We start from the raw sequence: 25,629 nt of genomic DNA on the forward strand, positions 1-25,629 counted from the left end.
TTTTTTTTTTTTTTTTTTTAATGCTGGCTGAGTAAAAAAACAAAACACTTTGTGGCCCAAGTTACACACATCTGTAGGCCAGATTTGGCTGTAGGCTGCCAGCTGGTTACCTCTGCTGCAGAGTGTTCTATAAACATGACCTGTTATTATTGGATGTCCCGGAATTTATAATAACCTCCCAGGAGCCTCTACGTTGGGGCCCTTCTAGGAATACATTCTCGTGCTTTCTTTGCTACCCCCTTCAACTTTTCCTGAACATATACTAGGCCTGTTTGGATAGAAACTCCAGAGACTTTAAATTTCTGCCACAATTTGAAGAGATTCTGAATCCAGGTGTGCAGGCAAGCTGGGAAAATATTTCCTTAATGAAGAGATTTGGGACTTTGGCCTACAGTTTTTACCCCTCCTAGAAGGCCTAAGCATAGATTATCTGATGCTGAACAGGGCCTCTGGGCTTCTGGGATTTGCTGAGCCACTGAGATAGAAAACGATCCATTGCATACCTTTAAGACATGTGTATTGTCCTATGAATAGCTTTTTCATTGCTCTTTAAATATTTGTGTTACAGAAGAAAGAGTTTGATGTGGACACCCTCAGTAAATCAGAGCTTCGAATGCTCCTCAGCGTGATGGAAGGGGAGCTGGAGGCCAGGGACCTGGTCATCGAGGCCCTGCGGGTAAGAAGCTTCTAGGGCCCAGTCCCATTGCTGTTTCGTTTCCTTTTTTTCAAAGGGCCAATGGCAAAGCGGCTTTTCTTAATTTTGAACCATGTAGATTTAAAACGTTACATTTGGTTAAAAGGTGCCCCTCACCCCAAATGCCAGCCCATAATCTTTATAAACCCAAGCACTGAAGTCAGATGGTCAGTCTAATGATGGGGATTGAGACTAAATTGTTTGGTATGGGAAACTAGCGTCTTGAGGTGTATTGTTTCATGTGGTTATTTGGTTATAAGTTTTTAGAAAATTGGAAATTTGGTGTCATATATGTATGTGAGGTCAGGGAGGAAAAATTATGAGATATTGCTGATAATAGAGCTTTTCCTTCCTATGTAAATTATAAATGACTTATTTTCCAAAACCTGTAGGAGTTAAAAACTAATGTATAGCTCTCTTAAAAGCTACATATATCTCACATTTTATTACTTTTTTTTATAAATCACATTTTATTACTTTTTCATCTGATCTTCTAGGAATTTTGAAATTTGCATAACTTGTGAAGTATTATCTTCTAATGTATTACTTAAATACCTCAAAGTTCTGTTGCTTTAAAAATGTTAAGTTTTCTTAATGCACAATTTTATAGTTGGTGGTTCTTAATCTTGTGCTTGTTTTGGTATATTAGCCAAGCCAAGTGTTGTTTTTTTCCCCCTCTTTTTTCTTTGATATTAAATACTTTGTATATAATCAAGTGTTTCCTGGCTTTTGGTCATTTGGCCAGGATGGCTGTATTTATTATATATGAAGTATGGACTTGATTGTTTTCTTTTTCCCCCCACCATGAAGTATGTCCTCAAACTTTGCCTTAGGAGGTTATTTTAACATAAAATCTAAGGATGTCAAATTGTTGCCCCCTATGGGCGCTAATAGAGTGGGAGAAAGCGGTAATAACAATGGTGGATGGTCAGACATCATGAAGACGGTGGGCGTGCTGAGAATCCAGTTGTGTGAGGAAGGTGTGGCTATAGTTCATTTTCACAAACTGGAAATTGCAGTGGGGATAATGATCACTCAGTCTGATGACAGAGAACGTTTGCCTCAGAAGAATGGCAGTAGGGTTCTACCATCTGCAAGCCAATAACAAGTTGAAGGTGGTACTTTTCGAATGACAAGCTTTGCTAAGCAGACTTGTGCGCAGTTTGGTTGTGAGAGGGATTTATCTTGTTCTACACTGGAAACATTTGCATTGCTTGCCAATGTATATTTTCTTAACAAATGAACTTTGTGCGAGAAAGGCTAAGCCAGTGGATCACTAATACGGATTACACTCAGCCCAGGGAGAGAAGAGGGTCATCTGTGAGGCCAGTAGCGTAGGCTCTTGAGACAAGATGGATATGAAGGCTCCAGTTCTACCTTGGGTATTTTTCTGTCCCTCTCTGCTAAAGCTGTACGAGGCATCAGCTTCTGCGGCATTTCCCACTACCTGCACAAATGTGTGAGACTTGAGCAGAGTCTGTGTTTTTATGTATCACCTGAGCAAGCATATTTATTTCTCTTTTTAACTTAATTGCAATACTTTCAAATATAAGTAGAATTAAAGGCTTGCTAATGATGAGGGCTTGCCAAACTGAAAGTTTTTCATAGAGTCAAGGAATGGTGGAGTTGCAAGGAGCCTTACTACATAGTCTAGGTCAATAGTTTGCATCCCTCTGAATCTAGTGGCGTGTTTTTGGTTTTGTTTTGCTTTTTTTTTTTTTTTAATATGTTTTGTATTACTCTTTTACTGTCCTGCAGTGAAATTTATGGATAAGCGCTTATGTAAGTAGGTTATGTTAAAAATAACCAGTACACTGCCCTAATTATGATATAAAGTAACAGGAAAGTCATTTATAACAAAAAACACATTTCAGGATATAAATGCTCAGGCACGCCTAGTGGAAGACAGGATAAAATCAGTGGCAGTTTGCACCTGTCCGTTGCAGTGCCGTGAATGCCGTCATTGTGAAGGAATCCTGATCCAGGCATGCTGTATTGGGACTCAGACATGGTGAGCGGATTTGCTGGGCGTGAGGTGATTTTTTTTCCTGAGATGGTGAATGACTCTTGGTATAGTTCCAAACAAAAGTGCACACTTAATATGGGAAGGGAGTCCCTGGAAAATTCAGTGTTTGCTAAAACTAAATTAAAACAACTTGTCTGTGTGTCAAATGGAGTAACTCTTTAGCTCAGGTCGTCCTACTGAACTGAAGGTTCTACTGAAACGAATGAAAACGGGACATTTGACAGTTCAGGGGGACTTGAGACAGTTCCTGCATGGGGGACACACCTCTAGCCCTGCCCCCTAAGTGCCAGTCATTGTGGTAACATCACTGTCTAAGGTACTGCCCCTGTGGAGGAGCACTGGCTGACACCAGACTACTTTGTTCATACATTAAAATCCACGTAACAAACACAAAGGAAGGAAGCCCAGGGAGACTGTGACTTAATCTCAGGTAGACATGTGGCATCCATGAATTTAGTATGTTTGGAGATTCTTTTTTTTTTTTTTTTTTTTTAAGATTTTATTTATTTATTCAACAGAGGTAGAGACAGCCAGAGAGAGAGGGAACACAAGCAGGGGAAGTGGGAGAGGAAGAAGCAGGCTCATAGCAGAGGAGCCCGATGTGGGACTCGATCCTGGAACGCCAGGATCACGCCCTGAGCCGAAGGCAGCCGCCTAACGACTGCGCTACCCAGGCGCCCCCATGTTTGGAGATTCTTAAAGCTTTTTGTCATTTTTTAAACTTGAGGATTGTGATTGATTTATTTAGGTGATTGTGTTTTAAGAGTAGATGATACCATTTTCATATAGCTGTCATAGACTCAGTGTGGTCATTTCCTGATTGACTCCCTCGAGGGCATTCACCGCCACTAGTGAAAGGTGTCATTTAGTTGTCTTCTCCTTTACTAGTAGAATATAAGTTAGTGACTGGCTAAAAAAATTGGGAAGGGGAGAGAATGTGAAACCTTTATTTTTATTTCATATTATGAGATAAACATATTCCTGAATTAAATTTCAAAATCGGTCTAATCGATGATCAGTATGTTGCTATTCAATTGTGAGAGAAATACCCCTTGTTTTAAAAAGTGTTAAAAGTAATATTTCTCTGAAGGTAGGAAATATTTTTTAACTTCATATGTAAAATGTGATTTTACTTTTCAAAAATAAAGATAGCAAATTTATACCATGAACTATATTAAAATTCAGAAATGGTTGTGTTATGAGGCATTTAAATCCTTTAGAATTTTAGAATCTTTATAAAAAGATATTTCAGGAGCGCCTGGATGGCTCGGTTGGATAAGCGTCTGCCTTTGGCTCAGGTCATGATCCCAGGATTCTGGGGTCGAGCCCTGCATTGGGCTCCCTGCTCAGCAGGGAGTCTGCTTCTCCTTCTTCCTCTGCCTGCTGCTCCCCCTTCTTGTTCAATCTCTCTCTTGGTGTCACATAAATCTTTAAAAAAAATATTTCAGACCAAGCTTTTTTACTTTTTTGATTATGCTACCTTGATTGACTTTTTTGAGAGAAAGAGGGAGAGAGTGCCAGTGGCAGTGTGGTTGGTGGGGGAGGCCTGGACTGGGCAGAAGGGAGAGAGAACCCAAAGCAGGCTCCATGCTCAGTGTGGCTCCCGATGTGGGGATTGGTCTCATGACCCTGAGATCATGACCTGAGCCAAAATCAAGAGTCAGATGCTTACCTAAGCCACCCAGGCACCCTCTACCCTGGTGTTTTTGACTTTCAAGTTATTAAAAAATGCATAGATCTTTGGATTAATGGTAAGAAACTTTCAGAGCGATTCATAAATATGAATTGGGGGAGGGTGTTATGAAATTATAATACATATCTTGGTACATTTACTATTTTCATGTTTAAGGTAAAAATATTTCCGGGTAAAACTTGTTGGCTTTGTAACAGATATAATATTCAGGAAATTAATTTTTGGGGGGGAATTATATTTTAAAAAGTGCAGCATTTTTGGAAAATATGAACTGCTTAACTGAAATATGTTTTAATTGTATAAGAAATATTCTATCAGGGGCGCCTGGGTGGCACAGCGGTTAGGCGTCTGCCTTGGGCTCAGGGCGTGATCCCAGCGTTACGGGATCGAGCGCCACATCAGGCTCTTCCGCTATGAGCCTGCTTCTTCCTCTCCCACTCCCCCTGCTTGTGTTCCCTCTCTCGCTGGCTGTCTCTATCTCTGTCAAATAAATAAATAAAATCTTTAAAAAAAAAAAAAAAAAGAAATATTCTATCAATGGGGGTGCCTGGGTGGCTCAGTCGTTAAGCGTCTGCCTTCGGCTCAGGGCATGATCCCAGAGTCCTGGGATCGGCCCCGCATCGGGCTCCCTGATCTGCTGGGAGCCTGCTTCTTCCTCTCCCACTCCCCCTGCTTGTGTTTCCTCTCTCGCTGGCTGTCTCTCTCTCTGTCAGATAAATAAATAAAATCTTTAAAAAAAAATTCTATCAATGATTCCCCCTCATCCTCAAAAAGTAGGAATAAATCTTTGACTAAATAGATATGGCAAAGGAAGTTTAGAGGAAAATACTGTGAAATTTAATTGAGAATGTGCTCAAGAAGCAGCCACATTTTTTGAAAACTACGATAGATACAGAGCCTTTTGAATTAAATTTAATTGTATATTCTAAGTTTGAATGTACACTCTGTTAAGAGATCATCTATTTGATGCTAATTGTTTAGTTTGTGGAATCTTCTGGCTTTCACTTTCTTTCCCTTTTCTAGAATTTTTATCAGTACCTTAGTCAAAGGGAAACAAAGGCAAAAAGATGAAAATGCTATAATTATAAAATTTTAGGAGTCAAATTGTGTTTTAGCTTACATTTTATAGAGTCAAGCTGGCTGTCATTAGTGTGAGTTTACATAAATATTACATCACTGAAACAATGAATTCCTTGGGCAGTCAATTCCAGATTTCTTGTGTGCCTTCTTTTTCCTTTTAGATTGATAAATGAGAATTAATAGTACTATTGACATGGCATTTCTTCCTCATAACCTATAGTTAGTATAAAGTAACTGTATAATACAGATTTGTGTTATTTGCACTGAAAGTTTTAAAAATTACCAGTTTAACATTTCTTTGGATAGAATGCATTTATAGTACCCGTAGGGGATATTAAATTAGAGAATTACCTTGTATAAGTGGCTGCAACAAAGAGACCGAAAGTATGATAGATTAAATATGAAGTTTATTTCTCCTACCATTCTGGAGGTGAGCCCTCTGTACTGGAGGACCGTTACAAAGCCAAGTAGTCATTCAGCAGCCCAGATTATATCTATGTTACTGCTCTCCTTAGGGAATTAGCCTCATCGGTACGGTTGAAATTGTCAGTAAAGGGGTAAGAGAGGAAATGGTAAAGGGGGCAAGAGAGGAAATGAGGGAGAAGCAGCATCATGTGCATAGGGGAGAACTTTTGTGGACACACCTAGCAGAGTTCTGGGGAATGGTTCTGGCTGGCTGGCTCACTGGGAAGGGAGAACTTCGGAGGACGTCTAATAACCTAATGTAGTCCATTATCTTGGTTTAATGTTATAAAATATCCTGGGGTATGGTATAAGAAGATAGATCCTTCCTTTCCTCCTTCCCTCAAATATTTGTTGAGTACCTACTGTGTACCAGGTACAAAAATGAAAGTTTGAAGTGAATATAAGTGGAGACTTATTATGCTAAAATTGTGTCCATTTAGAACATCATATATACCTTTTATATGTTTATTTTTTATTTATTTTTATCCTTTCCTAATTTTTTTTATTATGTTAGTCACCATACAGTACATTCCTAGTTTTTGATGTAAAGTTCCATGATTCATTACTTGGTATAACACCCAGTGCACCATGCAATACGTGCCCTCCTTAATACCCATCACCAGCCTATCCCATTCCCCCACCCCCCTCCCCTCTGAAGCCTTCAGTTTGTTTCCCAGAGTCCATAGTCTGTCATGGTTCATTCCCCCTTCTGTTTAGCCCCCCCTTTCTTCTTCCCTTTCTTCTCCTACCAATCCTCCTACTTCTTCTGTTCCATAAATGAGTGAAACCATATGATAATTGTCTTTCTCTGCTTGACTTATTTCTCTTAGCATTATCTCCTCCAGTCCCGTCCATGTTGCAGCAAATGTTGAGAAATCGTTCTTTTTGATGGCTGAGTAATATTCCATTGTATATATGTTTAAAATTAATTGTTCTGAGTAGTGTCATTTGGGGCCGTGTTTTTGTTTTCTCAGACTATGACTCTATACGTTCAGATTTTGTCTAGAATGATCTTCCTTTTTAAAAACCTTAACTGCTCACTGGGTTCAAAACTCAATTAAAAAAATGTTTTGAGTGGTTTTGCTTTGAAGCAGGTTATCTTCCCTCAGCACTGTTGATGTTTGGGACTGGCTATTTGCTGTGGTTATTGTGAGAAGAAGGGCTATCTTGTACACTGTAGTATGCTTTGCAGCAGCCCTGGTCTCTCTGCTCACTAGATGCCAGTAGCACCTCTATAGGTGTGACAGCCAAAAAGGTCTTCCCTTGGGGTACATGATCGCCCCCCCTTGGGAAACACTGTTGTAAAATAATGCTTGTCAAGAAAATGCTGCTCAAATACATTCATAATAAGTACAACATCCATTATTGATAACAACTCTCAACAAAGTTGGTTTAGAGGGAACATACCTCAACATACTTGATATGAAAAACTGACAGCTAAGATCATACTCAGTGGTGAAAGAATTAAGAGCTTTTCTCCTAAGATCAGGAATGAGACAAAGATGTCTACTGTCATCAGTTTTGTACAGCATAGAAGTCCTAGCCATAGCAATCAGAGAAGAAAAATAAATAAAAGTATCTAAATTGGTAAGGAGGAAGTAAAATTTCCACTATTTGCAGATGACATGTTACTACGTGTAGAAAACCCTAAAGACTACCGAAAAAGTACTAGAACTAATGAATGAATTCAATAAAGTCACAGGATATGAAATCAATATACAGAAAATATTTTTTAAAAAAAGAAAATGTGTATGCATATATATACACGTATGTGTGTGTGTACACACACAATGGAATATTAGTCATAAAAAAGAATGAAATCTTGCCATTTGCAGCATGAATGAATCTAGAAGGTATAATGCTAAGTGAAATAAGTCAGTCAGAGAAAGACCAATACCACATGATTTTACTCATATGTGGAATTAAAAAACAAAAACAAAATGAACAGGGAAAAAAGACAAAAAAACAGACTTTTAACTGTGGAGAGCAAACTGATGGTTGCCAGAGGAGAGGTTGGTGGAAGGATGGGTGAAATAGGTGAAGGGGATTAAGAGTGCATTTATCATAATGAGCACTGAGTAATGTATAGAATTGTTGAATCACTATATTGTACACTTGAAACTAATAAACACTGTATGTTAACTATACTGGAAAATTAAAAATACATTTTATTTAGGTACAGTGATTTTTCTTTGAACTATTTTCCCTCAAAACTAAATATTTGAAAATGCCCATTTAAGAAATTTCATGACTCTTTCAAAACACATCACATTTTATATAAAATTGCAGTCTTATATACAGAAATTAAATGCTTTACTTTTTCTATTAAAAAAAACCTTTCTAGTTGTATGGCTTAGTGTTGGAGTCTTCACCTAGAACAAAGGCAATCTCTTCAAATAAAACCATTAAACAGAAGAATGCTTTCACTCTGGTTTTGAAAGCAGCTACTGCAATACTACAGAGTATTGTGAGGTTTTCCTCATATGACATATCTGCTAAATCATGATAAAAGAGGAGCATTCTGGTTTCAGCTAAGTAAAACATGCAGCCTTTTGTATTTCAAAATTCTCCTATGATTTCAGGCAATTGATTGACCAAAACATACCCTTTTTTGTTCATTTTAATTAATGAATGAATTTGCTGAGCAGAGCTGAATTCATGAAAACATAAATTGTTTCCTTTTCTGTCTGCTGAGATAACACCTTTGTTCCATGTCTAGAGAGAAGGAAGACGAGCTGACCAGACGTCGTGTTGTTTTTGCATAAAATACAAATAGTGATGATTCTTAAGTAGCATTGTATTTTGTCCAGTAGGACAGACATAGGAAGCATCACTTTTGATTCTTCTGAGAAATTTTATTTTCCCTGATGAACATTTAATTATTAGTGAAGGAAAAAATGGAATACCAGGCAAAATAGTGCTTTTTTATGTATTAAGAAATGAAGGTCAATGGTGCTATGAAAGCAGAATATTTGTCACTATTTAATAAGCAACTGATTTCAAGCAACATTTTCTTGCTGATGATTATTAAATCGTTAGGACATCAGTGCAACAAACTAAAGCTCATTGTTCAGCTCAGTGATGTACCATTTGTTTTACACTGGGTTCAGGATAGATTCAGAGTTACAAATGGCATGAAAACAGGAATACATTTTGTATACTTTGAAGATTATCGTAATCTTGGGGACTGTTCACTTAACAGTTCCTTTTAAGAATTACTTCCTTGTGATCTGAGAATAGAGGGTGTTCCTTTGAGGCATTCTGATAACATTTTAACCACCTCATCTTATACTCAATGGCCAAGCTACAGGTCATGTGTTTTTATGGGAATTTCATTTGCTATGTTGATGATTAACTCTGTCTTGATTAGAAGAGGAAACAAGGATCTAACCATCTAACATGGTACTCAAAATTCTGCCTTCTCTTTGGTTGTGATTATTTTGGAAAGAAACAGAAGAGGTTTCAGCTTCTCCCTTTTGATTTTTGGAGTCAAAATGTAAATAGGCATTGAACAAATAGGAGAGTCTGTATTGTATACTTGAAATGATATTTGAGCATGGTGGGGATCCATTTATCCATTCATTCAACAGATGTTTGTATCTTTAGGCATGTCCTGGGTTTCAATGGTGGTGAACAAGGAGCATGAGTTTTCTCTTAGATTCCAGTGGGAGAGACTGACATTATTAAAACAATAAACCAAACTATCTAAGTTCATATGATTACCGAAGAAAAGAATGCCATGAGAAGAGAGATTACTCTAGACTGGGTCAGGAAAGTTCTCTCTGAGGAAGTGACACCCTCCTGAGACTTGAAGGAGTATCCCGAATCTAGTTGGAAGAAGAGTGTTCTTTCAAAGGGAGCAGCACATACAAAGGTCCTAAGAGAGGAAGGAGCTTGGCAATGTATAGGAACTGCAAGAAGTCAGAGAACAAGAGAGAGAATGGCACAAGATCAGATGCAGAGCTAGACTTAGGCCAGACCATGCTGGAGGGTGAAGGGCATGATAAGATTGGATTTCATTTTATATCAGGGTAGCCATTGAAGTGTTTAAGCTTGAGAATGCCAGTGATTCTATGTGATTTTCTAAAAGATTCTAACAGCACAATTACATTGCATTTAATTTTTTTGCATTGAAATTTTAATTTATTAAATGTAAATACTTAATGTAAATATTTAAAATTTATCACCATCGTCAAGGGAGAAAATTGCAAAGGTCACCCTGGCTGCAAGGCAGACGAAAGTTTGCAAGAGAGCCAGAGTGAAGGCAGAATGTCATAGGGGCTGTCTAAGAAATGTGAATGTCTCAGATGCTTATAATTATTGCCCTTTAAGAAGGCATGGAAAATGTGCTTGCTCACCACTTTTGTCACTTAGCGGTGAATAGTGTCTTTCTTCAGACTGTGAAGACAAGCTGATTATGGTTTTTAGTTAAGGTGTTGTGCACCTAAAATAAGATTGATAAGGTTACCTCTCCGCGTGAAATTTTTTTGAAAGGCAAAATTCTATCTTCAGTTTTACTGTTTCCAATCCAGTTCATCCCGACTCAGTTTAGATTTTTACGTTAAGTGAATTTTATGGTTAAAAGCCCTTTTCTTTCAAGATTATATATTTCTAAAGGCATATCTGTTCTAAAATAAGCGTCCTTTTTAATTTTTTCCCGCAGGGTAGGGTAGAGTAGCAGAAGATTGCTTCACATGGTGCTAACAGTGATCTAGCAACAATAAAAAATGTTTCAACGGCATCTGAATTTGTTCTGCTCAAATGTGTCCATTTTGGCCTGTCTTCAGTGGGCCATTGCAGGGCGCGCGTTCACATGATTACCCGCTGCTAAAATAAAATGGTAGTTCTGACAAGCCTTTAACACTTCTCATGAACTTCTCCTATGGAAAGCAAGCCATGGACCGAGTTCAAACACTGTATGAGGCACCTCACCTGTATCCAAATGGAGGTGCAACCCCGATAGGGGTTAGGTTTTAGTGGTTAAAATACTGCAGAGAGTAAACCCTAGCGAAGCTCTGAATTTATTCATAAGACATTTTGTATATTCAAGCCTGAACAGTAATTTTTATGCACAGGAGAGACTGAGACTCCCGAGTTAGGGGGAAAGGACCATCTGTGTGCTGCTGTCTGGGCATTAAAGCCATTCTGCCCTGAGTTGGCTTTTAAATTCCTAGGGAAACGGGGCTGGGTGGATGCTTTAATATGACCACTCTCTGGTCTCCATGCACAGTCATGGATTTGTTTTTAAATTGTAAGAATTAAATGAGAGAATACAGTACAGCACCTTGCGAGGGCTGGCACATAGAGGGTTCTTGAAAAACTATTTCCAGTTGAACCTCAATCTTAATAGAAAGACTTCCCCTTAGGGATCCTAGGTGGCTCCGTCGGTTAAGCATCTGCCTTGGGCTCAGGTCATGATCCCAGGGTCCTGGGATGGAGCCCCGCATGGTCTGGGCTTCCTGCTCGGCAGGGAGCCTGTTTCTCCCTTTCCTCCCTGCTAGTGGTCTCTCTTGTTTTCAGTCTCTCTCTAATAAATACATAGAATCTTAAAAAATCTTCCCCTTAAACTTTCTCCTTTTCTTTATACTTTGAGAGTCTTGGTCATCTTCATAGCTCATAAAATAGGCAGTGCCCCTTATTCCCAGGGTAGAACTCTACTCAAGTTGGAGGGTGCCAGGTGGGAACGAAGGCAAATCTCTCTATTAATTTCTCCTGCCAGCAAGCCTAAGGCAAGTGGGAAAGTAAGTGGCTGCTGTGAGTCCTGAGTGCTTGGTTGTGAGAGCAACTTGGAGAGAGAGAAGTGATTTGTCAGGTGTTGTCCAGACAACAACGTTTTCTAAAACAGAACTAGTCCCCACCCCCCGGGAGGGCTTAGGAATTTGGGGGGCTTCTAAAATGTATTGGGAATCAGATAATATGTATTATTTTTAAAAGTGACTTTGTAAGTGTGTAGGAATGGCGTGATAAAAATACTAGCCCTACGAATTATAAACACTATTCCCCCATCTCCTTACTGAGACATCATATTCTTTATAATATTAAATCTTCGCTTTTTCATGGCGTTTAACTCTTTGCATGAAAATTTTGTTTGCCGCCACCTCTGTTTGCAGTCATGTAAAAGTGAAAGGAGGGAGGTGGTTCAATTTTAAACTAAAACAATTTCTTTTCCACAGCCGCTGCCTCCACCCCGTGATTGTGGGTTAAGCAGTAGACAAATCCAAAGAAGTGGCAGGTCTATTTGGCCTTTGTTGCTCAGGAGTGGTGAGGTTTGCCGCTGTTTCCAGTAGGTTGAAGTCGGAGCAGGACACGGAGATGAAATGGGACTTAACATTGTGATGTTTTTACTATGTTCCAGGCACTTCCCATGTATTATCTCCTCTCATCTCTATGAAATCCCTTGAAATCAGTGATCGTACCCCACTTTAGGAATGGAGAAACAGACCAAGAGAATAAGCCATTTATGTGACTCCTAAACCTTGACTCACCATTCCTCTGCTTCAAAGGCAGCATTAATGAAAGTAGAGCTGGTTGACATTCGTGGGTTATTTACTTTAAATGCTATGAATTCCCAGAACATTTCCCACGCACCTGTAATCAATTGTAAACATCAAAAGCTGCACAGAAATTGTTAGGCAGTCCTCAGTGTGTAATCATTCATTTGTTGTTCCCTCCCGATTGACTGCAGGTAATTACTAACAGAAGTAAATCCTGCAAGATTTCTAAGATCTTATTGAATGGCAATTAGGATAATGTAGAAAAGGATCATTGATTTTTTAAATGTTTTCCTCTAATTATCATCCCAAGTGCAAAAAAGTTTGTACTTTTCTGTAATTAGGATATTCTCATCTTCTGGATGAGAACATGTTGGATCATTTGAATGCAGAATGATCCAAATTTATTCTAGGAAAATGAAGATTTATAAAATGGACAAGGATGCAATAGTTAAGGAACTCCTATTTCCATCCTTATCTTCCCACTTTTTAGTCATTATTAAATCCGTCTCTTGTAGTTGCGCTTTATTTATTTATTTATTTATTTATTTATTTACTTTTTTTGATACTTGATCACCTTGTTTTTCTGTTTTCATTTGCATCTAAAAAATGACAGGTGGCAAATTGAGTCCTTTAATAGAAATTTAGTTTGGTTTTCGTGAAAAGCTGTTGTACTGATTTTAAGTTATATAATCCTTTGATTCTTTTTTTCCCCCAGTCAGTAGAAGTTGGTGGGAATTTGTGAGGGTGGATTATGTAGTCAGGGTAATAATAGATTCACTACCAATAAAGAGCTCAATATTCCTAATAATGAGCATGCTAAAATGCAGATACATCATTGACCTTGTTAGAAAGTTCAGGTTTCCTTTCACAAAGGCTAACTCAACAGAATCAAATCGTTTTTAAAAAGATTGTTTTAGATAAACCTCTTAATAATCCCTAAAAATTAATTTGAGTTGACAGTGATTTTCTATTGATGGGTCTCTTCCCATGAACGACTGGAGAGAAATCTTTCATAGACGCTCTGGAAAGTGCATTGGACTTCTGTAGTGTCTTGACAAAATAATAAGACTTCACTCGTGCATTGAGGAGAAACCTTGCGTCATCTCTGCTTGGTTGGCTCAGAGATTCCACGCTTTTTTGTACCTGTTTGGGGGATAGTAATAAGATGTGAGTTTGGTTTGGAGGGACGATAGGTGGCACAATTAAAGGAAAGGCTTTAGAAACCCTTCATGGGAATTGTTAATATGTTAAATTCTTAATGAGTTTAAATTTCAAACAGTTGAGGATTGAAATTCACCGTAGGCTCTGAGGTAGGAAAGGATATGACAAAAACAGTGTTTAAGGGAGATTATGTTAACCACTTCTGAAAGCAGATTGACAGAAAAAGGGAGAGAAGGGATCTGAGGAGGCAATTACAGTTGACACTTATTAAAGTACAGTTTCTATAAAACTCTGAATTCTGCGTGATGGCTCTAAATGTAGGTGCTATGCTATTGGGGAGTATTATAAGGACTTGAATAGATGGAGAGGAGATTGTGAATAAAAATAACTCCTCCAGGGTAAGAGCACATTATTTTCTAACTCGTGACAGCAACCAGTAATTTCTAAAGCAATTTCAGTGTCAGGGAATAAACCCTTTTTATTTTTAAAGGATATTGTGTTTATGCCCCATGTGAATTCATACTTAAGTAATTCAGCATCAGCTGCAGTTCTCCCAATCGCTTTTTTAGTGCTAGTCCTTCAACATTCACCCAACAAATATTTATTGAATATATTCTGTCATGCCAGGTGCCGGGCACTGGGAAGAGAGTAGAAGCTAGGCAATCCCTGCACCCGTGGAATTTATTGTCTAGGAAAGGAGACTAACCATGACTAACCAGACCCATTTGTGACAAATGCAGCAAAGGACAAGTACTGGGCACTAAGATCATGGGCCATAACTGATATTTTTCTCAGACTCGCCATGGAAGACCGTGTAAAAATAGGGTCAAAGTAAGAGAACTAATCACCAAGCAAAATATTAAATTTTTAACGTATTTAATAAGAGGAAAATAACCATGCTTCTTCAGTTTGCTCCTTACCTACTGTGTGTCCCTAGATTGTGTGGAACTCCTCCCAAAAGTTGTTTCTTTTTGGGTATCTCCTGCTGTGCTTTGTCTCCTGCTCCTTTCTTAGATGCACATGGTGGCCTCCTGCATTTCTTGCTTTCGAAGTGGGTGCTAATCTCCCTAGTTTAGCATTATTGGGTTATTTGAGATTACAAAGCAGTACTGCTGTTTGTACTGACTTTAAAGAGATTTTTTTTTAAAGCCTTATTTATTACTTTTATATATTTCATTATCAATTCTGTAGAATTCTGCCACAACTCTGGTGGGGGTTAGGCAAGATGAAGACTAAAGTATTTTGCTTTAAAATGAATTATTTCCCAGGGAGTTCTGTGTTTATTCACAAAAAGAGATCCCCTGGGAGTATTTTCCCTCTAGAAAAGTTTGAGTCTTGTGATGAACAGTCTTTAAGGTTCTCACCTGTGATCCTCTCTGCTAGCGAGGAGAAAGGATGCAAAGGTAATGACGTGTTCCCGCTTTGTCATCTGTTGCTATGCCACAAACCCACTCCAAGGCTTAATGGCTTTAAAGGACACCAGCCATTTATTTTGCTCACAGATCTGCAGTTTAGGCGGGGTTTGGGATGGACAGCTCACAGTCTGCACCTCATGTAGCAGTGGGGGAGTGAGGGTGATAGAGCATCTACTTCCAAGATGGCTCCCTCATGCTGGCTATCTGCTAGGAGGTCTGCGGGGACTGTGGCCTGGGGGCTTGGGTTCCTTGCCACTTCTTCCACTTGGGCTTCCTTGTCACAAAGTGGCTGGGATCCATCAGTGAGCAGTGTAAGAGGCAGGAAATAAAATCTGCCAGTTCCTTAACATCTGGGTCACAAAGTTACTTTGCATTGTATTCGATCTATTAAGCAGTCACAGGGCTAAGATTCAAGGGGAAGAGACATAGACCTGACCACGTGGAAGGAGTGTCAAAGAATGTGATAATGTTCTTAAAAGTCCAGAAAACTGGTACTTGTCATTTACTGAGCCTTATCTGCTAGGACTGCTATTTAACACTAGACGTGGATGAACTTATTTAATCCCCACCCGTCTCCCTTGAAGGAGATACTATTGCTATCTCGCTTTCAGACTCATGGTTAGGTAACATGTTCTCTGTCACACAGCTGACAAGTGGGGAGCCAGAACTTGGACCCAGGCCTTGCTGACTCCAAGTTCATCTTCTTAACCATCCTCCTATATAATCTAGTGGAAGAGAGCTATGTAATTGCTACCAAGTCGAATGCAAGACAAGCTTATGTGTAAGAGTAAATCACAAATGAAAGAGTTCTAATGAAAATAAATTACAGATGCCTCCTGGGAAGAGGTGGCATTCCAGGAGTCTTTTGAAGAATGAGTACATTAATAACTAGACAAGGAGAAGTGGATATGCGTCAGAAGGGCAGCGTGGGCACAGGAGGTAAGTTGGCCTTGAGCATAGGCTTATGGACTTATGGAGCAGGAGATAGGACAGGGTTCATCAAGAAGGTTTTGAATGCAAGCTGATACCTTTGCGTACCTAATATGATAGGCAGGGCAGAGTCCCGCAAGATTTTTAATCAGGAGAATGGACTAACCTGAGGCATTGGTTCTTAAAGTGGTTTTCGGACCAGTTGCATCAGCATCCCATAGGAACTTGCTAGAAATGGAAATTCTTAGACACCCACCCTAGACAAACTGACTCAGAAACTCCAGGGACAGAGCAAAGTATTCTGTGGTTTCACACACCCTTCTGGTGATTCTGATGTCTGCTTCAGTGTGAGAGCCACTGATGTGAGGGGTGGTCATTTGTTGTAAAGCAGGTGTGTTTATGTAACTTAACATCAGGGTGCACTTGAAATCCCTGGTGCTGACTAAAGTCCCTGCAAGCTGAAAAGACTTTCTGCTCAGTAAGCAGAATGGGCAGCCAAATTGGTGGCTGGTGCTGGTTCTAGTTGTAAAGAGATTTTGATGTGGAAGAGGCAGCCAATGGCTAGTCTCAGGACAGCTTCTCCAAAAGCCATCATTAAGTGCCTCGAAGTGACTCAGTCCAGACATGTTCTCAAAGGCATCTGTGGAAATAGTGCTAAAGGAGCCTTCTTGAATTGTTGGATTAAAGTAAAACATCAGTTATTAAGACACTCAGAACTGTGTGCAGTAACTGTATTCTAGTACAGTTGTTGTAGCTTTTATTTACTTCTTATACCCCTATTTGTTCCACAGAGGATTTGAGGTGGCTGACAAGAATATAAAACAGCAAAATGGAAAAACAGGAGTTTGTGAAAATCAAGATTTAGGAACCAGAACAGTGGTTTACAAACCTTGGAGTCGTAAGACGCTTTCTTCTAATGAGGTCTTACTTGAGGCGGGGAGGTAAAATGAGCCAAGCCTCTGGGTGGAGGCAGAGTTTGGAGCCCTAAGCTTCCTGAAGGGGAAAATAAAACAGGAACGGGGTGGCTGGCAGGATTTGCATTGTTCATGAGGAAAACAGCAGGGCAGTTACCTCCTCAGGGAAGACAACTCCTGGTCCTGAGGTCTGAAATTTCTGTTGTGCCTCTTCAGATTGGAGGTGTTGGGGCGTGTGCATTGTTTTCAACAATATCCACATAGGTCGTGGTAGCTGGGTGTGTATTATCCAAGGACCTAAGTGAGAGGCAAGATGAAGGAGCCGGGGTGAAGGTGAAGGGGGTAGGGTGGTGCTGAGGGCTGGCCAGGACAGCGGGGGTTTAAACGCGCAGCACTCTGATGCTCTGCTGTGGATGAGGATTCATTAGATCCTCTAAATAAACAGATGGGCTGTGTGACCTTCAAACCGTTTGCCAGGATGATCTCATATCATTTGCTAGTGTTCCTTGTTCATCAGTTTACATACACGCTTTTCAGACTGAACCAGCCTATCCCTTATATTCAGATACGGTTAGGCTAAGCAGTAGCTGTTAAAATTTGAACACGGGATCAAAGCAAACACTTGTATCTGTGTTTCCAAAAGAAACTCAGAGTCAATGTTAAATAATTTTGGCTTATAACACTTTTTCTACAAATGTATGATGGCTGCCTGTGACAAACATTGTTTATGTTAGGATTTTATGAATATATTTTGTAGTTTAAGTACGTTAGTTGACATTAAACATTTTCCTATAGCACTGTAATAATTTTGCAAAACATTGCCTTTAATCAACATACTTCAACTTGGGAGTTCATCAGTTTGAAAGCTTATCAGTTTTCCACATGCTTCGTTTTGGATTTTCCAGCTGTCTTTATTGTTCTTGTCATGCTTTGAAAACCAGTTTCTGCCACACCTGGAACAGCTCTAATGGTTTCAGGTGTGATACCCACTTTGATCGTCTTGTAATACACAATGTGGTTACTCATTTGTTTCTTCCTGCCGGTGAATTGTGTATTGATTTTCCTCCACCTTGTTGCTGCTTTCTGTGGTGTCACTGAATGGATACTTTGTTTTTAAATTGTAACTAACCACGTATCACTTATGATAAACATTCACTACCATTTTTTAGGCTACCCCTTTACAATGAGAGTATTTTTAGTTATGAAGCAATATTAAATTATATAAATGTCTGTTTAAGAAAAAGGCACTGTACAAGAAACTAGCTTTTATATCTCGATACATGTAACAGAGGAATGACGAGGACCAGATAGCAATAATAGAGCAGGCTTTTAACAGTTTTATTAGTAAAAATAATTGTTTATGAGAATTGAAAATTTAAGCTTTGTAAAATGTAATAATTTTCTCTACAGTCTATTCAAATGTCTCTTCATTAGTCTTTGTCTTAACTGTGCAGATAGCATTGTGTGATGCTTTAAAGTCACAGTTGTTTTTTTTAAATTTTGTACATGATTTATAGGATCCATGGGGGATTACTATTTTTCTGTGGCTCTGTTTTCCTCAGTAATAGTTGAGTTTAAATCCTTCATGGACCAGAAAGTTACACTACTTTTTCTTAATGGAAACATGTATCACTGGATTGTTAAATTCTGACTTAAAAATTCACCCATAATTTTACCACCGTAACATAGTTGTAACTAGGTTATTTCAACACTGTTTTTTAATCAAGCATTTTAAATATTTTCAGTGTTTCTGGTGTTCATAAACTGTAGCCTTGTTGACTTACTGTATTTCATGTGGTTGAAGAACTACAACCTAATTATTTTTCTATATTCTCTCATCTGTTGTTTTTCTGCTAGTTTTGTAAAGGGATGATTTTCAAGATATTTAACAGAAACCACACAGGCACCAGTGAATCAAAAAGGATGCCTAACTAACCAGGACAGATGACAACCGTTACACCATCTTGATGTGTACTAGCCGAACAACAGCCTTTGCCGTGGGTGTCTTTTAGAAATGTTTTAGCTTAGAAAGCCTTCTGAGGAGAGCCCATTCAAATGCACTGGCTTGTAAAAATCAGTGTCATCTTAATGCATGTTAGTAACACCTAATGATTTTAGGATGACCTATTCATATAGAAAGAAACCTGTAATTTAAGTGGGAATGGTTTTAAATGACATAATTTATAAGAAATTTTAACAGTTTTACTACTTAACATGTATAATTTCCCCTAATTATTAAAGCAATAAATGGTTTTTTTTTGTAGAATATCTTAAAAAGGCACAAAATGATATTCCCATCATTCAGAAGTAGCCATTTTTCTCTGCATTAGTGAATATACATAATACATCTTTCAAAATAGGATCATTCTTTACATAGTAATTTGGGGACCTGTTTTCCTTCTTTCTTTAAAGATTTTACTTATTTATTTTAGAGTGTGAGCAGCGGAAGGGGCACAGGGAGAGGGAGAGAGAGAATCTCAAGCAGACTCCTCACCAAATATGAAGCCCCACGTGGGGCTTGATCTTACAAGCCAAGATCATGACCTGAGCTGAAATCAAGAGGCAGACACTTAATTAAGCCACTCAGGCACCCCTCGGCAACCTGTTTTCGTAAGATATTGTGAACATGTTGCTAGATACTCTTCAACATTATGATTTTTAATCACTGCAAAGCATGGATTTAATATGAAACCTCAGTGGTCCAAAATCTGCTCACCATCTTAGATCCCATGAGTTACTGCTGTAGTTCCTCCTTCAAAGATACCCTTTCCCTTGGTCCTTTCACTTTGCCCAGTTCACCTGGCAAAAACCTGACGCTTGTTAAATTCAACTCTTTGCCTAGTTCATGCCCACACAAGTAGGATTATACAGGCTAGAGAAAAACCACCCGACCTTGCTGACTGGTCTCACTTTAAATTTACAACTATATCCTCTTCTGGGCACTTTATGCTGATTGGCAATTGTATCACATTTTTTAGCACTTGATTCTTTCCCCTAGATTCTTTCACACTTTCTTCTGTGTTCTGAGACCTTCCTTTAGCACCTCCTCCCTTTGGTTCATTCTCAGCTGCTCTGTTTCACTGAGGGCCAGGAGCAATCAGAACTTCATATTCTAAGAACGAGTTCTCAACATTTGCTACAACATGGATGGCACTGGAGGAGATAATGCTAAGTGAAATAAGTCAAGCAGAGAAAGACAACTATCATATGATTTCTCTCATCTATGGAACATAAGACCTAGAATGATCGGTAGGGGAAGAAAGGGATAAAGAAAGGGGGGGTAATCAGAAGGGGGAATGAAACATGAGAGACTATGGACTATGAGAAACAAACTGAGGACCTCAGAGGGGAGGGGGGTGGGGGAATGGGATAGACCTGTGATGGGTAGTAAGGAGGGCACGTATTGCATGGTGCACTGGGTGTTATACACAACTAATGAATCATCGAGCCTTACATTGGAAACCGGGGATGTACTGTATGGTGACTAACATAATATAATAAAAAATCATTAAAAAAAATAAAAAAATAAAAGAACATAAAAAAATTAAAAAAAAAAAAGAACTTCATATTCTGTCACTGTCACCTCACTCAGTTCATTGGCATCTGTACCACATACATCTCCTCTCACTGAGGGCAGACTCCATGTTCTGGGCTCTGGTTCAGCTGGCCCTTGTGCACCTGATTCTGTGCCTTCTCAACTATCCAGTTACATCTTTAGCAATAATCCCGCCCTTGTGTGTCATCAAATTTTATCCTTCATTTGACTCTGCCCGCCTCCCCTCAGCTGCTGCTTCTACCCCCCCCCCCCTTATAGCAAAGCTCCTTGAAATAGTTGTCTACTAGTTGATGCCATTCCTTGTCTTCCATTCTTTCTTGGTCCTATTCTAATCAGGCTTTTTCCAACACTATCCCAACCAAAAGTCAATCCATTCTTGTAGTTGCCAGGAGAAGAAAACAAAACAAAACAAAAAGACTTGGAGTAAGACTTGGTTCCTCTTTTTCTTCCTACACTCACATCCAGCCTCTCTGCAAATCTTGCTGGCTTTAACTGTAGGGTACAGTCTGACTACTGCTCCCATCTCCACTGACACTTCTCTGTATTAGTTGCTGTTATTGTTTGTCTAGGTCCGTTTGGGCTGCTATAACAAAAATGCCATAGATTGGGTGACTCTAACAACAGACATTTCTCACAGTTGTGGAGGCTGGGAAGTCCAAGATCAAGATTCAGTGTTTGGTGAGAGCCCACGTCCTGGTTCATGTCCTCACATGTTGGAAGGTGCAAGGGAACCCTTGATTCATGAGGAGTTTCCCCTCTTGACCCAGTCACCTCCTAAAGGCTCCACCTCCAAATTCCCTCACCTTGGGGATTAGGTTTCAACATAATGAATTTTAAGGGAACACGAACATTTAGTATGGCACTGCTATAACAAAATTATCACACACTTAGTGGCTTAAAAACAACACAGACTATTAACTTACATTTCTGGAGGTTAGAAGTATAAAATGTGCGGTCAGAGGTTGGTTCCTTCTGGAGGGTCTGTTGAATATTTCCTTGTCCTTTTCAGCTTCTAGAGGCTGCCTACATTCCTCAGCTTCTGGTCCCTTCCTCCATCTTCAAAGCCAGCTGTGTATTAAGTAGTTTCTCCTCCTTCCTCTCCTTCCATTGTCACACCTCCTTCTGACACTTCTGTTTCTCTTTCAAGGGCCCATGTGGCTATATTCAGCTCACCTACATAATCTTGGATAAGCTGCTCATCTCAATATCCTTAACTTAATCACATCTGCAAAGTCCCTTTTGCCAGGTAAGGTAATATATTCACAGGTTCCAGAGATTAGGACATCTTTGGGGATAATTATTTTGCCTACTGAAACCCTCTTGCCTGAATTATTTCACAAGCCTCCTAAGTGGTCCCCCACTTCTGCAGCTGCCCCAATATAGTCCATATTCTCCAGAGCATCCAGAATGGTCCTCTTATGACAGGAGGCAGAACATGGCATCCTTTAGCTCACAACCTTTTAGTGGTCACCGTCTCTGGGGCAACATGGTCTTCCTGACTTCTGTCTCTTCTCCTCTCCTCATTCCTCTGCAGCTCTGCTGGCTCCCTTGCCTGTTCCAATCTTGGAGCTCCTGCATCCGTTTTCTCTGCCTGTGAAGAAGCTCTTCTGAACAGATCTGTGGCTCTTTCCCTTACCTTTGTAGGTCTTTGCTCAAATGTCATCTTAATAAGGCTTTCTCTGACCATCCGCTTTTAAAATCTCACCCCTGTCCATATCACATGCATTCCCCATCCTTCTTTCTTGCTTTCTTTAGTTGCATTGCATTTATGGCCATTTAATATGCTATATATTTTTATATGTTTAACATAATATGTTTGTTTTTATTTTCCCACTAGAATGTAAGCTCTGTGAGGGTAGGGATTTTATTTTGTTTGCCACTCTGTTGCATCTAGCTCAATAAATATTCATTGAATGGATAGATTTAGATTGACTCCAAATTTCCCCTGTGAAACACAGGTGCGTCTTTATATCCAGGAGGTTAGATTGATGAATATGGCATAGCCATAGACATATGGTACTGTAGCCTGTTTGTATCTTTTTCACATTACACAGAAATACACATTTTCTGATTTTCAGTTAATACCCTTTTACCCTGCCTCTCCTTTTTTTTTTTTTTTTAAAGATTTTATTTATTTATTTGACAGAGATAGAGACAGCCAGCGAGAGAGGGAACACAAGCAGGGGGAGTGGGAGAGGAAGAAACAGGCTCATAGCAGAGGAGCCTGATGTGGGGCTCGATCCCATGATGCCGGGATCACGCCCTGAGCCGAAGGCAGACGCTTAACCACTGTGCCACCCAGGCGCCCCTCTCTCTTCTTTTTCCATAGAGGACAGTACTACTTTGTGGTGTTACTTGAGTCTACATTTCTAGGGAGCCTGGAATACTTTTCTGTACTTTATCATGTCTTTCTGTTTGTTCACCCTATGACATATAGAGATTATTTAGTGGTTAGAGTGGTGCCATGAAGCCTGGAAGAGCTCTTAGAGAATTGTCGCCCAAACAGGTGTTTATTTTCCCCATGTTCTCCCTAAAGCCAGGGGAACTGTGGTTTCTTTTGTTTCTTCTCTGCTATTTGCTATTCTGGTCGTGGATTCTAATGGCGGCTACTCCTAGTTGTTATTCTGTTTTTTTCTCTTTTATGCTTTGACTTTCTGTTCTCTTTAGTACCTCATCATTTTTTAACCATCATGGGGAAAGACAGTGGCCTTTTATCTGACCACACCAGTTGGTGTCTCTAACTTTCTGCATGTGGCATGCAACCATGTTTTCATCATCCTCCCCTACCTTCTTTTGCATTCTATGCATGTGATTTTTGGTGGAAAGAAGAAATTCTACCAAAAGGCCCTAGCTTTGTATTTGACATTTACTTTATCCTTGGAGAGGTGTAGACCCTTTTAGGGTCCTGAACCTACCATCATTTTGATATGTGAGGGTTGCTGTTCTCTCATTAACTTTCTGGGACGAGTGGGTATAGAGGGCTCTTCATTCTCTGTAGCAAAACTGATACAAGGCAGAAATGTTCCAGAAGATGTAACAAAAGGATGGAAATGAAAGTAAAATGAAAACAGTAGTAGAATCTAGACCAGCACCTCCCAAGGTGTGGTCCAGTGTCCTCAGAGTCCCCGAGGCCCTTCTAAGTCCAGGAGATCAAAACAATTTTTGTAATAAGTATGGAGACAGTATTTTCTTTTTTCACTCTAATCCTGTCATGAGTATAGATGGGAGTATTCCAGAGGTTATGTGACATACGATTAGGCAACAGATCAAATGAAGAAGCAGGTAAGATAATCTGGCTATTTTCTATTATGCCAGACATTAGAGTAATTTGCAGAAATATCAAGTAACACCATTTTTCTCACTTTGGTTTGGAAACTATAGTGACTTTTTTTCCCCCATAAAACATGTTTATGTTAACATGCCATGGGTTTGTTGCTTTAAAATAAATGAATAGATTTAAATTTTCTCAGTTTTAATTTCTAATAAGATGAATGACAACAGCTATAACCCACATGAACAAGTTATTTGGGTTTTAAATAATTTTTAAGAGTGGCCCTGAGACCAAAAATTAGAGAACAGCTGGTAAGATAATTTGGCTTTTGAAATATAACTTGCTTGTGTTCATCTGTGCCTTGCCTACACCCACTGTTCCTTTGGACCCCACGCTGAACAGTCTCTCTTGGTTACTTGGGCTTTGCCCTCATCATTTATATTTCCTGTTGGAAAACATAGCTTTCCCCAATGACAATGGGTGTAATCGCCCACAGGACAAACCCAGACTGTATTCCAAAGAGCGAGAATGGTACTCTGCTGCCAAAACAAGCTGTAACCATAAAGATGACTGCAGGGTCCCAGGTGCGTGTTTATAGATTATGCACCTGCGTGATGATGGTTTACATGTGTGGGGGGCCCTTACTGGGGGGAGGCAAAGGATTGATTTATTCATTTTTGACCTTGTGATATGCTTGGTCCCAACTTAATGCTGGGGATGCTGATGGGAATTAGAAATATCCCTTCTCCCCTGATTTCTTCGACAAAAGAGTTGGTGGTGGCTGAGTTTCCTACTCTTCACAAAAGATAGTTTTTTCCCATCTAGGCTATTTCCAGAACTAGAAATGTTTCAAAAGCCTATGGATTCAATCAACTTGTGGTGCTTAGTTATGGTTTAGTACCTTGCAGTCTTCAGAACCTTTAAAATAGGGCCCTGTTTATGGAATATATGAGCAGGCGTTTGTGTGTACATGTGTATATTTGTGTGTGTAGCTACACATACCCATATGTGAACGTGTATGTTCATTTTTACACTCCATGTAAGTTAGGGGGAGTGACATTTCGGAGTCAGGAGAATAATTTGAGGTGTAACTTTAGAAGTTCAGATTAATCAGATTTGATTATTTGGTTATTATAATTTGTTATTATTAGAGTAGTTAATGGTCATAAAAAATATGTGATGGGTAAAGCCTGTTTTTAAAACCATCTTAGGGTGATTTCGTAGAAGTAAAGAAGTGTTACGCTGTGGGGCCTGAGGTGGTGTGCCGTCGGTGATAAGCTGAGGTGCAGTGGGGTGGGGCTGCGGGGGCTCGAGTGCAGTAGCTAGCAGGGCTGGAGTGGAAGATAGGACCAGGCCTGGGCTCCAGGTTCCTGCCGCTCTGCTGTGTGACTTGTGAAATCAGAGATTGACCTTATTTCTTCTTTAGATAGAAGTAGCATTTTTATTAAATTAACTGTGTGGCTAAAATGCTCATGAGAGCACATTAACAAGAGTAAGGTGTTTGGATCCCATTAAAATGAATAATGTACTAGCATAGTAAAAATAATGTTTTGTCACATTATAAGTGTGTTGAAGTTTTTCATTTATTGTGATCCCTTTAGCTGTTTCTAGAGGATTTTTACTACCTACTAGATGCACTATTAAGGCAGATCTGTGATATTAATACAGGGCTTTGGGACTAAGTCCAGACTTTGCCTTTATTAGCTATGAGACTTTACGAAATGTATTCCCATAGCTTAAATCTCATTTACCACTTTGACAATAGAGTATAAATAGCTATCTTAATGTGGCTTTCAGGTTTTAATGAGGCTACATATGTAAATTCTTATAGTAATATCTAACAGTAACCTTGCCCTTGTGGTATGGATAGAGAGGGGGGTAGGGGAAGAAACTATGTGCAAAAATTACTAATTTGACAAGATTTTGTACT

General features: G+C 39.4%; 1 protein-coding gene across 1 annotated transcript in view; it reads left to right on the forward strand.

Moving 5' to 3' along the window:
* Nucleotides 1–556: 556 nt before the first annotated feature.
* The window catches only part of CTTNBP2 (cortactin binding protein 2), a gene marked incomplete at its 5' end in the record, with an annotated part of 133,703 nt that continues 108,630 nt past the window's right edge, over nt 557–25,629 (forward strand). The window contains 1 exon segment of the mRNA XM_008705893.2: nt 557–676. Within this exon segment, the coding sequence (XP_008704115.2) occupies nt 557–676 (120 nt within the window).

The sequence above is a fragment of the Ursus maritimus genome, unplaced genomic scaffold (genome assembly GCF_017311325.1).
Source record: "Ursus maritimus isolate PB19 unplaced genomic scaffold, ASM1731132v1 scaffold_3, whole genome shotgun sequence".
Taxonomy (NCBI): domain Eukaryota; kingdom Metazoa; phylum Chordata; class Mammalia; order Carnivora; family Ursidae; genus Ursus; species Ursus maritimus.